The 14,996-nt window shown below is 37.4% G+C and overlaps 1 protein-coding gene across 1 annotated transcript in view; it reads right to left on the bottom strand.

Annotated features, from left to right (window-relative positions):
• Window positions 1-1,396: 1,396 nt before the first annotated feature.
• Window positions 1,397-14,996, bottom strand: part of LOC129563949 (uncharacterized) — a 55,993-nt gene continuing 42,393 nt past the window's right edge. The window contains 1 exon segment of the mRNA XM_088833946.1: window positions 1,397-4,565. Coding sequence (XP_088690072.1) covers window positions 1,873-4,565 — 2,693 coding nt within the window. The 3' untranslated portion in view covers window positions 1,397-1,872.

The raw sequence follows: 14,996 nt of genomic DNA, 5'->3' as shown, positions 1-14,996 counted from the left end.
ATTATTAAAAGCTTAATGACTGAATGAATTAAGATGGTATGAATGGATTGACTATATGTTCTGATGCTGAGCTGGCTGTTTGGTTCACTTATAAATGGTAAATAAAAAAAAATTATTCCTTTAAAGTGAGCTTCTCTCACTTCTTAAATTGTTTGAGTGGGGAAAGCACTTTTGTTATCCCCATTATAATTGTGAGGTAAGTATGGACAAGGATATAACAAACCAGGAATATGTGAAAATATCAATGCTCTAAGGAAAAACAATCACCTATTTTTTCCAGAAAAATACTTTGTTAGTGAAGGCAAGCAAAATACATAGTTTCTCAAGCTACTGATGAATGTATTGTGAAGTCTGTTTATCTTCAATGAAAATAAAGTTGCTGCATATATTTCCATTACATAGCCATAGTCAAAAGTTTGGAATTTATGTACCCACAGCATAGTATTTATGGTAGTCTATTAAGTTCTATTAAGAACTACTTTTTATTATTAGGTTTTTGGGGAATCAAATATCTTCCATTAAAAATTTGATTTTTTTGTGTATAGCTTTCACACAAAACCAACATATTTTACATAGCCCAATTTAGGAAACAGCTCTTAGATACTATGATATGAACTGCAAAATGTTATCTGCATTCCTTAACTAGTAAGCTAAAACTTATTATAATCAGATTTTCATTAAGCTAAAATATCAAAGCCATAAAATAAAGCATATTTAAATGCTTTCATACTGCTGTAAAATTTCATTTGTGAAAAACACCTGGGGAAAAATCTCTTTTTTTTTCTGTAATGTTAAATCTTGTATCTGAGCAATATTATTTTTATTAGTTATCATTGACCAACATTACTCTTATGTTTACGTATAGAGAAGGTATATATTCATACTAAGCAATTACAACTATTTCCTTGGAGGTGTGTTCTCTTGGGAAAACCACAAAATTTTCCTCTATTAAAGTACAGGAGCATTAAGAAGATACTGGTTTTGTACTTTCATTTTGGTTATAAGAATATATGCCTTATTTTGAACACAAAGTTAGATTCACTGACACATCCTAATAGAAAACAGTTATTTCAAGTTGCACACTTATGAACACAGACACAACAATCCAAATTAAGTATGTTTGTTCATCATGTCTAATGAACTATAACAAGGCTAAAATTCAAAGCATAGTAAATTATGTCTCAGTGACAACATCCTGGTAAAGTTTAATCAAAAAGAATATTACTTGCTGCTGGTAAAAACAGTTTATCAAACAGCAATCTTTGTGTATGCAATTCAGAGTGTTAGAAGAAACATTTGATAAAGACTTATTAAAATATATTAGTTTTACTTATTTTCATGGGAAACAAGATGCAGTAAATTTTAAGTCAAAAGTATCAAAGGTTTGGGTTTATTTTGTTCTCAAATATCATTTCATCTAATTAATTCAAATTTTATTTATTTAAGTGGGAGATTAGAATATCATGACTATTTCTGAACAACCTTCTTCGTAAAATGGGATTTTTGAGAGATAGTTGGTTTAAAATGTCTTGATCCATGGTATTTAAAGTTCATTTAACTATATTTTCTCTCTGCACATATAAGGAAAGAACGAATACCAGGCCATGTACAGGTTGCCATGTATAGGTGAGAGGAAGTAGGTAAAACATTACTAGATTTAGATAGTATGTTATGAAACCCTTGATAAAGTGGTAGATTAACCAGTCACAGTGCAATCAAGGCCATTCTGCTATTTGTCAGTTGTTTAGCAGCTTGATCTTTTAAATGGAAAAAACATGTTGTTGGATGCAGGGCCAAAGGAGAAGTAATACTGGACACCTTGTCTCCTGTTTTCCATTGTTTGGATATTCAAGTAAAGAAAAATAGAGTTTTTTAAAGCCTGTTCAATGTAACCCTCTGAATTGTAGGAAATGAGAGAAAATAAAATCTACATTTGTATAACCTTACCTTAAAAAATTGATTCACAGCAAGTGATGGCATGGCAAACTTCACAACATCTGGTGGTTCAGCTTCTACTATAATATCAAAACTAGGGAGTGGAATATTTGAATTGGAGTGAAAGTTTAAGCTGGTAAGTTCCTTGATAACAATGGGATTCTGGACATCAGAGAAATCTTTTAAAAAGCCAGATTCCTTGGCATCAAGGACATCCTTGAACTCAGTGGCATGCCTAAAACTAACAGAGTCCATGGGGCCAGGATAATCTTTGAAACAGGGACCAAACTTGTAGTCATCAAAAACTGTATACCTCCTATCAAGCTTAGGTGTATCCGAAAAGTTAGAGGTGGTCAACTTTTCAGGAGTAGAAATATAGTTAGTGCCAGCAACAAAAATTGAGGAGTTACCATAAACAATATTAGGAATAGAGGAACTGGAATTGATTTCTGATTTGGTCTCAGAGAGATTATTAGCATTGCTGGTACTAGAATTATGATGAGTATTTATGATATGATAACTGGGGTTGATGACAAAGTTGGAGCCAATGATATGAGTAAATCTGGGCTCATGGTTAGTGTCTGAGGCACAGTTGGTATAAGTAGGGCTAATAGCACCAGTGCAACTAGTGGTGTAAGTGGTATCAGTGACATTAACAGTGCTAGAAGTAGAGCTGGGACTGGCAGCATAGCTATTTGTTGCCATATAGTTAGGGTTATCTACAAAATTAGAATCTGCATGGGTAAATCCTGGGACATATTCAAGGTTTGAACCACAGTTTGAAATAGCTACATAGTTGTGGCCAGCAGCACTGATGGATTTTGTTTCATAGACAGAGTTAGCATCCCTTTTAGGACTGAAGGCAATATTGTGACTAGAAGCATTACTAAGCCTGGCATTATAGCTAGAATTAGGGTTTTTTTCAAGGCCAGAGCTATTATTATTGGGACCAGGGCTATTATTGTTGAGGCCAGGGATACTGTTGTTTAGGACAGGGCTATTATTGGGTCTAAGGCCATTAATGTTGGGGCCAGAGACACTGCTTCTGGGTCCAAGGCTGAAGGGATGCAGTCTTATATTTTGGGGTCCAGAGCCATTGTTCTGGAGGTCAGATTCATTAATGTTAGGGCCAGGTGCATTGTTGGGGCCAAGTCCATTGTTGAGGTCAATGATACTGTTTGAATCAATGCTGAAACCAGCACCCTTGCAGGAACCAGAAGTGCAGTCTGGGCCAGCTCCATTTTGGAGTCCAGAGGTATAGTTAAGATTAGAGTCATTATTGGAGTCAGTAGTACACTTCTGATAAACATCAATATCTAGGACAAAAACATTTTGTGAATTGTTGGTGTGTTTGTCTTCCTCAAAATCAGTATTGAATTTGGAGTTCGCCTCATTGTTAGTGGCACTATCAATGTTAGAGTCAGGTTCACTGTTGGATTCAGTTCCACTGTTAGAGTCACCATCACTGTTAGGATCAGCTCCACTTGTAGAGTCAGCATCACCGCTGGGATCAGACTCATTGCTTGTGCCTGCATCATTTTCAGCATTACTATCTTTTGGATCAGTGTTATCAGGGTCAGACTTATCTTTGGGATCTTTCCTGTCTTTGGTATTGCTTTCATCTTCAGGGTCTGTTTCATCTTCAGGTTCTTTCTCATCTTCAGAGTCTGTCTCATCTTCATGGTTTGCCTCATCTTTAAAAAGAGGCTTGTCTTTGGTCTTATCTTTGAGATTGCCAGTATTGACCAGTTTAGTCTCATCATCAGGATTGGCCTCATTTTCAAATTTGGCAGTAAGTTTAAACTTACCCTCACTTTCAAGGCCAGCAATGCTGCTGGTGTTGATGACATTGCCTGGGCCAGGAGTACTATGATGGCTGATATTATTTTGAGGATTCATTGGAAAGGTATGAATAACAGTAGATCCCATGAGATTCTGGAGAGCTGAGCAACTTTCACAGTGTAAAAAAGAAGTTGAGCCTAAAGAATATTTATAATCCTCTTGGTGGAAAGGGCAGCAGATGCCCACAGGATGCTCAGGATCCAAGGATCGAGATAATGGGCTGCTCCGAGAAGTCTTGTGGTGTCTAATAGTTCTGGAACTCTGAGAATATTTATAATCCAAGGGAACTTGGAGATATAAAGGACAGTAAGGGTCTGAATCATCATCAAAATTAACGAGACACTTATGAAAAGAAAAATTATTGATTTGTACAAAACATTTAGAACATATAAGAGCTCTAGCATAAGTGTATGTGTTATTTCTGTGAGTCTTGGGACATATAGCAAACCAAGGACTCATGGAAGTAGGGTGGCAGAGAGGCACTAAAAATTCAGAGGTGTAACCATGAGGATTTATGAAATGAATAGGACTCATTTGAGACCTGTAACTCTGAAATTTCTGTTGGTATCTATATTCTGTGTAACAACTCTTACGGACATAAATTTTGCGGCTGACATTTCTGTGATGCTTATTATCCATGAAAGTATTTGGGTTTGATAAAAGGTTGTGGCTGCACTTTTCCATTAACTTTTGCTGTGAGTCTTGCTTATCACTCAGAGTTGGTGATAGCTCTTTGAATCTTACAGTCTTGTCATCACTTGGGTATCTCACAAGCTGAATTTTAGACACTGCTAGAGAGAGAAGAATAAAATATGAGCAAGAACAATGAAAAAAATTGACTTTGACAAACACAATACACATCACACACACACAAATCTGTGCAAAGGAAAAAATGCCATTTCCTTCAATAGGTTCTTACTATTGGATATTTCTAAAGGAAGCCATGAGCCTACAGTTTTTGCTCAAACAGGTGTTATATTGAGCTTATTAAGACACAAAAATGAAACATGGTCATTTATCTTGGATTTTATTCTCTTCATATTCAGGGAGCTTAATCTTTAGTTTAAATAGGAATTCATTGGCATCATTTAGCCAAAATAAAACTTGCTTTTCACATATTGGTTACAGTATATCTATATTAATTTTACCTTGTTTTTAGAAACATTGGGTTGACCAGAAACTTTGGGCTTTTCCATAAGAAGTTATGAATGCAAGTTTTGGCCATTCTGGAATTCCAGTTGAGCTATTTCAAGTCTTGAAAGATGATGCTGTGAAAGTGCTGCACTCAATATGACAGCAGATTTGGAAAACTCAGCAGTGGCCACAGGACTGGAAGAGGTCAGTCTTCATTCCAATCCCAAAGAAAGGCAATGCCAAAGAATGCTCAAACTACCGCACAATTGCACTCATCTCACACGCTAGTAAAGTCATGCTCAAAATTCTACAAGCCAGGCTTCAGCAGTATGTAAACCGTGAACTCCCAGATGTTCAAGCAGGTTTTAGAAAAGGCAGAGGCACCAAAGATAAATGGCCAACTTCCGCTGGATCATGGAGAAAGCAAGAGAGTTTCAGAAAAACATCTATTTCTGCTCCATTGACTATGCCAAAGCCTTTGACTGTGTCGATCACAATAAACTGTGGAACATTCTGAAAGAGATGGGAATCCCAGACCACCTGACCTGCCTCTTGAGAAACCTGTATGCAGGTCAGGAAGCAACAGTTAGAACTGGACATGGAACAACAGACTGGTTCCAAATAGGAAAAGGTGTACGTCAAGGTTGTATATTGTCACCTTGCTTATTTAACTTATATGCAGAGTACATCATGAGGAACGCTGGGCTGGAAGAAGCACAAGCTGGAATCAAGATTGCTGGGAGAAATATCAATAACCTCAGATATGCAGATGACACTACCCTTATGGCAGAAAGTGAAGAGGAACTCAAAAGCCTCTTGATGAAAGTGAAAGAGGAGAGTGAAAAGGTTGGCTTGAAGCTCAACATTGAGAAAACAAAGATCATGGCATCTGGTCCCATCACTTCATGGGAAATAGATGGAAAAACAGTGGAAACAGTGTCAGACTTTATTTTTTTGGGCTCCAAAGTCACTGCAGATGTTGATTGCAGCCATGAAATTAAAAGACGCTTGCTCCTTGGAAGGAAAGTTATGACCAACCTTGATAGTATATTAAAAACCAGAGACATTACTTTGCCAACCAAGGTCCGTCTAGTCAAGGCAATGGTTTTTCCCGTGGTCATGTATGGATGTGAGAGTTGGACTGTGAAGAAAGCTGATCGCCAAAGAATCGATGCTTTTGAACTGTGGTGCTGGAGAAGACTCTTGAGAGTCCCTTATACTGCAAGGAGATCCAACCAGTCCATTCTAAAGGAGATCAATCCTGGATGTTCATTGGAGGGACTGATGCTAAAGCTGAAACTGCAATACTTTGGCCACCTCATGCGGCGAGTTGACTCACTGGAAAAGACTCTGATGTTGGGAAAGGTTGGGGGCGGGAGGAGAAGGGGACGACAGAGAATGAGATGGCTGGATGGCATCACCGACTCTGTGGACATGAGTTTGAGTGTACTCCGGGAGTTGGTGATGGACAGGGAGGCCTGGCGTGCTGTGATTCATGGGGTCGCGGAGAGTCGGACACGACTGAGCGACTGAACTGAACTGAACTGAACTGAATACTGGCAATTTTTTTCTTTCCTGGAATATAATCCCTATAATTTATACAATCTCCATGTTTTAGAAAAAAAAAATTTCTTTGGGCTTGATATGTCAAAATGGCAAAATTTCCTGATAGTAAATGTATTATCAAGGGTCAGTTTTATGTAGCTATCAATAACCCACTGGCATTTACCCGTACCTCAGCTTTAAAATTAAAGTTCAGTAAATGTATGGAATAACTGTTTTTCAGGTACACAGGCAGAAATAAATTAAAAATCATTGTGATTTAATTTTAAAACAGAAGATCTCTTTCCACCATTGCCTTAGGTCCTAAGAACATTTTCCCCATGTTTTGGCATCAAACACTGCATCATATTTGGGGAGGAGCCAAAGAATGCTGAGTAATAGCTTCCATTTAGAAATTGACAGTGACTTTTCATACAGAAGGAGATGTGTCTTCTCATCCAGTTTCTCTTAAGGTCATAAAGAATCCTTAAGATAAATTTTTAATTATATACTCAAAATCTTTACGTATTTACAAAAGAGAAAAAATTAAGTAGGTCCATTCTGAAAAGTATTCATTGAATATATATATATATATATATATATTCAATTTTATATATAAATGATTTGGTCTACTATGAAACATATATATATATATATTCAATTTTATATATAAATGATTTGGTCTACTATGAAACATTTAAAATGTATAGCCTTCATAAAAAAAGGAATTCATATTCTTATAAATACAGGCAGTCGTTATGTTGCCCTCATAGCATTCAATGGTGCATGCATAGTGTAAAATAATGTGGACTTAGTAGTATGCTTTATAGTAAATACTCAAAGCATGACAATAAATTTATTAACCCAAGCTGAGTGCCAGCTAATACTGAAGGAGAGGGGTGACTAGTATTTTCAGTGTCTCTATTCTTCAACAGTATGTACTATATATTTTATTCATACAGTGTTATTATTATAAATTAATGACAAAGGCTTATACACTGACAAAAACAAGAGTGATATAATTTGGCTACTTGTTAGACTTTCTCACATTCAAGATAATAGGGAATATAAAAAGTTATAAGCAATCTGGAAAAAAATTGCAAGTATATGGTATCGAAGGTGTACACAGTTCTTCAACTCAATGAAATACACCATTAGAAAAAAAAAAGGCCCATCATGCATGAGTTTGTATTATTAAACTGGATAGTATCTTGTAATAAGGAATGAGGTATAACACTAAGATGAAAATGAGACAGCAATACACAGGCTGCCCCACAGAGACAGAGAACCTAAATTATAAGCAAGAAAGTAGCTCTCATTTAATAATCTGGAAGATGTATCTTTGATGTCCAGAAGCAAATGAATGCATTCATGTGCAAAAGATGAAACAGAACATCTAAGTCTGTGCTTGCTAAGTCACTACAGTTACATCTGACTCATTGGGACCCTATGGACTGTAGCTTGCCAGACTCCTCTGTCCATAGGATTCTCCAGGAAAGAATACTGGAGTAGGTTGCCGTTCCCTTCTCCAGGGGATATTCAAGACCCAGGAATGTAACTTGTATGTCTAATGTCTCCTGCATTGACATGAGGGTTCTTTACGACTAGTGCCACATGGGAAGCCCAGAACATCTATAATAACCAATTTATTTCTACATGATGATCTGTACCCACAGAGTTTGGTGTGGCTACAAACTACAAGCCCTTTCATTAGAGGAGACTGGAATGCAAAAGCAGGAAGACAAGAAATACCTGGAGTAACAGGAAAATTTGACCTTGGAGTACAGAATAAAGCAGGGCAAAGGCTAAGAGTTTTGCCAAGAAAACGCACTGGTCATAGCAAACACCCTCTTCCAACAACACAAGAGAAGACTCTATATATGGACATCACCAGATAGTCAACACTGAAATCAGACTGATTATATACTTTGCAGCCAAAGATAGAGAAGCTCTATTCAGTCAGCAAAAACAAGACCAGGAGCTGACTGTGGCTCAGATCATGAACTCCTTATTGGCAAATTCAGACTGAAACTGAAGAAAGTATGGGAAACCACTAGACCATTCAGGTATGACCTAAATCAAATCCCTTACGATTATACAGTGTTAGTGACAAATAGATTCAAGGGATTAGATCTGATAGAGTGCCTGAAGAACTATGGATGGAGGTTCGTGACACTGTACAGGAGACAAGGATGAGGATCATCCCCAAGAAAAAGAAATGCAAAAAAGCAAAATGATTGTCTGAGGAGGCCTTACAAAAATCTGTAAAAAGAAGAGAAGCAAAGGCAAAGGAGAAAAGGAAAGATATACCCATCTGAATGCAGAGTTCCAAAGAATAGTAAGGAGAGAGAAGAAAGCCTTCCTCAGTGATCAATGCAAATAAATAGAGGAAAACGATAGAATTGGAAAGACTAGAGATCTCTTCAAGAAAATTAAGAGATCCCAAGGGAACATTTCATGCAAAAATGGGCACAATAAAGGACAGAAATGATACAGCCCTAACAGAAGCAGTATATATTAAGAAGAGGTGGCAAGAATACATGGAAGAACTATACAAAAAGCTCTTCATGACCTAGATAATCACGATGATGTGATCACTCACCTAGAGCCAGACATCCAGGAATGTGAAGTCAAGTGGGCCTTAGGAAGTATCACCATGAACACTATGAGCATCACTATGAAGTGATGGGATTCCAGTGGAGCTATTTCCAATCCTAAAAGACGAATGCTGTTAAGGTTCTTCACTCAATATGCCAGCAAATTTGGAAAATTCAGCAGTGGTCACAGGACTGGAAAAGGTCAGTTTTCATTCCAATACCAAAGTAAAGCAAGTAAAAGAATGTTCAAACTACCACAGAATTGCACTCATCTTACACGCTAGCAAAGTAATGCTCAAACTTCTCCAAGCCAGGCTTCAATAGTACTTGAACTGTGAACTTCCAGATGATCAAGCTGGATTTAGAAAAAGAAGAGGAACCAGAGATCAAATTGCTGACATAAGTTGGATCATAGAGAAAGCAAGAGAGTTCCAGTAAAACATCTACTTCTGCTTTATTGACTACGCCAAAGCCTTTGACTGTGTGAATCAGAAGAAACTGTGGGAAATTCTGAAAGACATGGGAATACCAGACCACCTGACCTGATTCCTGAGAAATCTGTATGCAAGTCAAGAAGCAACAGTTAGAACTGGACATGGAACAACAGACTGGTTCCAAATCAGGAATGGAGTACTTCATGGTTGTATACTGTCACTCTGTTTATTTAATTTATATGCAGAGTCAGTTCAGTTTAGTTCAGTTCAGTCGCTCAGTCGTGTCCGACTCTTTGCAACCCCATGAATCACAGCACGCCAGGCCTCCCTGTCCATCGAGTCGATGATGCCATCCAGCCATCTCATCCTCTGTCGTCCCCTTCTCCTCCTGCCCCAAAATCCTCCCAGCATCAGGATCTTTTCCAGTGAGTCAACTCTTCACATGAGGTGGCCAAAGTATTGGAGTTTCAGCTTTAGCATCAGTCCTTCCAATGAACACCCAGGACTGATTTCCTTTAGGATGGACTGGTTGGATCTCCTTGCAGTCCAAGGGACTCTCAAGAGTCTTCTCCAACACCACAGTTCAAAAGCATCAATTCTTCAGTGCTCAGCTTTCTTCACAGTCTAACTCTCACATCCATACATGAACACTGGAAAAACCATAGCCTTGACTAGATGGACCTTTGTTGGCAAAGTAATGTCTCTGCTTTTTAATATGATATCTAGGTTGGTTATAACTTTCCTTCAAATGAATAAGCATCTTTTAATTTCATGGCTGTAATCACCATCTGCAGTGATTCTGAAGCCCAGAAAAATAAACTCTGACACTGTTTCCACTGTTTCCCCATCGATTTCCCATGAAGTGATGGGACCAGATGCCATGATCTTCGTTTTCTGAATGTTGAGCTTTAAGCCAAATTTTTCACTCTTCTCTTTCACTTTCATCAAGAAACTTTTTAGTTCCTCTTCACTTTCTGCCATAAGGGTGGTGTCATCTGCATATCTGTGGTCATTGTTATTTCGCCCATCAACCTTGATTCCAGCTTGTGCTTCTTCCAGCCCAGCGTTCCTCATGATGCACTTTGCATATAAGTTAGATAAGCAGGGTGACAATATACAGCCTTGACATACTCCTTTTCCTATTTGGAACCAGTCTGTTGTCCCATGTCCAGTTCTAACTATCGCTTCCTGATCTGCATATAGGTTTCTCAAGAGGCAGGTCAGGTGGTCTGGTATTCCCATCTCTTTCAGAATTTTCCAAAGTTTATTGTGATTCACACGGTCAAATGCTTTGGCATAGTCAATAAATGCAGATTACATCATGAGAAATGCATATGAAACATCATATAAATATTATATGAATCCTACGGTAACCACGAACTAAACCCCTACAATATATACACATACATAAAAAGAAAAAAGAATCCAAATATAACAATAAAGATAGTCATCAAATTCCAAGGGCAGAGAGCAAATGAAGAAAAAAATGATTGCAAAACAACCCCCAAACAATTAAGAATATTGCAACAAGTATATATCTACAAATAAAGGTAAATAAAGTACATGCTCCATTCAAAAGATGTAGAGTGGTTGGAATTAATAAAAAACAAAGCCCACCTACACACTCCCTACTGCAGGCTCACTTCAGATCTAAAGACAGAGTGAAAGTGAGGAGATGGAAATCGCCTCCATGTAAACAGAAATGGAAAAAAAAAAGAAAGCTGGAGTAGCAATGCTTATAGTATACAAAACAGATTTAAAACAAAGATGCAATAAGAATCAAAGAAGGACATTACATAATGATAAAGGGATCAATCCCACACGAAGGTACCACAATATTAAATATATATGTATAGAAATACAGGAGTACCTAAATACATATAGCAAATATTAATAAAAATGGAAGGAGAAATTGACACTAACAAAATAGTTGTGGGGAATTTTAACACCCCAATTACATCGATAGACAGATTATCCATTATCCAGATAGAAAATAAAAAAAGAAAACACTGGCCTTAAATGACACATGCTGTTTTTATTGTTTTTTAGTCACTAAGTTATGTCTGACTCTTGTGACCCCATGGACTGTAGCCTGCCAGGCTCCTCTGTCCATGGGATTCTCCAGGCAAGAATACTGAAGTGGATTGCCATTTCCTTCTCCAGGGGATCTTCCCAACTCAGGGAGCAAACCCACATCTCCTGCACTGGCAGGTGGATTCTCTGCCACTGAGCCACCAGGGAAGACCAATTTGGTAACATGTCTGTCTAACCCATATGTCCACTTTAAATTTAGTGTTTTCTTTTCTTATTATTGAGTTTTAAGTATTCTTTTTATGTTCTAGAAACAGTGCTTTACCAGATATATGAGTTGAAAATCTTTTTCATAGTGTATAGCATCTTTTCATTCCTTTACAATTTTCTGGAAAATTGAACTTTTAAATTTTGTTGAAATCCAATTTTTATCAAGTGTTTCTTATATGGATAATGCTCTTCTTGTAGTAAATGATAAATCTTCATCTAACTCAAGGTCACAAAGATTTTTCTTCATCTAGTAGTATACGTTTTTAGGATTTATATTTAGCTGTATTCTCCGTTTGAGTTAATTTTGTATATGATACAAGAAATGAATTAAAATTAACAATTTTTCTTTTGTACTTTGATATCTAATTTTCCCAACATTTGGTGGGAAGGATATCCTTTCTTCATATCAGGTCTTTTCTGATAGCTCAGTTGGTAAAGAATCCACCTTCAATGCAGGAGACCCAGGTTCAGTCTTTGGGTTTGGAAGATCACATAGAGGACAGAATGACTACCCACTGCAGTATTCTTGCTGGAAGAATTCCATGGACTGGGGAGCCTGGCAAGCTACAGTCCATGGGGTCTTAAAGAGTCAGACATGAATAAGTGACTTTCACTTTCAAAGAAATAAAACCATGGGTCTCTGGCCAACTTATTTTTGACAAGGATGCCAAGAACATTCCATGGAGAAATAATAGTCTCTTCAAGTGATATTGGGTAAACTGGACATTCACACGCAAAAGAATTGTTCCCTACATGACACCATACACAAAAAGTAATTCAAAATGGATCAAACTACCAAATTTAAGAATTAAAATTATAGTATTCTTAAAAAAAAGTGTAAATCTTCACAATCTTGGATTTGGCAAGTGACTCTTACACATGACATCTATATTATGAGTAGAAAAAAGACAGGTAATTTTGATGTCAACAAAATTTTTCAAATCTGTGCTTCAAAGGACACCATGAATCAAATGAAAAGATAATCCACAGAATGGAATAAAATATTTGCAAATCATATATATGATAAAAATATGTTTTCAGGATATATAGAAACTCATAATAACAAATATATATATGTAAAAAATAGGATCCTAGTAGACATTTATCCAATAAAGATAGAGAGTGACCGAAAAGTACATAAAAAGATGCTCAACATCATTAGTCATCAAGGAAATTAATGTCAAAACTATTAATTTAGTATTATTTCATAACCACCAGGATGGCTATACAGAAGTCAAATAATGACAAGTGTCAAGGAGGATGTGGCGAAATAGGAATCCTCAAACACTGCAGGTGGGAATATAAAATTATGCAGTCACTTTGGGAAACAGTTTGCAGCTCTTCAAGTAATTAAACATCAAATAACCGTGTAACACAGCAACTCCATTCCTATGTATATATCCAAGAGAAATGGAGATATACCTCTATGTATACAAATGTTCATAGCATCATTATTCATAATAAGCAAAATGTGTTCAGTTTAGTTCAGTTCAGTTGCTCAGTCATGTCCGACTCTCCGCGACCCCATGAATCACAGCACGCCAGGCCTCCCTGTCCATCACCAACTCCCAGAGTTCACTCAAACTCTTGTCCACAGAGTCGGTGACGCCATCCAGCCATCTAATTCTCTCTTGCCCCCTTCTCCTCCTGCCCCCAACCTTTCCCAACATTAGAGTCTTTTCCAGTGAGTCAACTCGTCGCATGAAGTGGCCAAAGTTTCAGCTTTAGCATCAGTCCTTCCAATGAACACCCAGGATTGATCTCTTTTAGAATGGACTGGTTGGATCTCCTTGCAGTCCAAGGGACTCTCAAGAGTCTTCTCCAACACCACAGTTCAAAAGCAACAATTCTTCGGCGATCACCTTTCTTCACAGTCCAACTCTCACATCCATACATGGCCACAGGAAAAACCATAGCCTTGACTAGACGGACCTTGGTTGGCAAAGTAATGTCTCTGCTTTTTAACATACTATCAAGGTTGGTCATAACTTTCCTTCCAAGGAGTAAGCGTCTTTTAATTTCACGGCTGCAATCAGCATCTACAGTGATTTTGGAGCCCAAAAAAATAAAGTCTGACACTGTTTCCACTGTTTCCCCATCTATTTCCCATGAAGTGCTGGGACCAGATGCCATGATCTTTGTTTTCTCAATGTTGAGCTTCAAGCCAACATTTTCACTCTCCTCTTTCACTTTCATCAAGAGGCTTTTGAATTCCTCTTCACTTTCTGCCATAAGGGTAGTGTCATCTGCATATCTGAGGTTATTGATATTTCTCCCAGCAATCTTGATTCCAGCTTGTGCTTCTTCCAGCCCAGCGTTCCTCATGATGTACTCTGCATATAAGTTAAATAAGCAGGGTGACAATATACAGCCTTGACGTACTCCTTTTCCTATTTGGAACCAGTCTGTTGTTCCATGTCCAGTTCTGACTGTTCCTTCCTGACCTGCATACAGGTTTCTCAAGAGGCAGGTCAGGTGGTCTGGTATTGCCATCTCTTTCAGAATGTTCCACAGTTTATTGTGATAAATACAGTCAAAGGCTTTGGCATAGTCAATGGAGCAGAAATAGATGTTTTTCTGGAACTCTCTTGCTTTCTCCATGATCCAGCGGATGTTGGCAATTTGATCTCTGGTGCCTCTGCCTTTTCTAAAGCCTGCTTGAACATCTGGGAGTTCACGGTTCACATACTGCTGAAGCCTGGCTTGGAGATGTTTGAGCATGACTTTACTATGTGTAACTAACTCATATATCCACCAGCTGACAAATATCTAAACAAAATGCAGTATATCCATACAATGAAATATTACTCAGTCATGAAAAGAATGAAGAACTCATACATGCTAGAGTATAGATTAACCTTGAAAGCATTATGCAAATTAAATGAATTTAGTTACAAAAGTCTATGTATTATATGATTCTGTTCATATGAAATGTTCAGGATAGAGGAATCTATAGATACTTAAGTAGATTAGTGGTTTCTTAAGACTAGAGAGAAAATTATACAGTCACTTTGGAAAAAAGTGCAGTTCTTCAACTGCAGGCAGTTGAAGGAGTAAGCAGGTGATAACCACAGAGGATAGTGTTAACTTCTATGATGATAAAAATTATCCAAAACAGTTGTTATTGTTGTACATATATATACTTAAAACCATTACTTGTGTAGCTTAATGGGTAAATTATATCTCAATAAAGCTAAAAAATACACCCTGG

The sequence above is a fragment of the Moschus berezovskii genome, chromosome X, assembly GCF_049115385.1.
Source record: "Moschus berezovskii isolate FMDL1 chromosome X, NW_MosBer_1.0, whole genome shotgun sequence".
Taxonomy (NCBI): domain Eukaryota; kingdom Metazoa; phylum Chordata; class Mammalia; order Artiodactyla; family Moschidae; genus Moschus; species Moschus berezovskii.
Note: the sequence above shows the minus strand (reverse complement) of the source record. Positions and strands in the feature narration are given on the sequence as shown.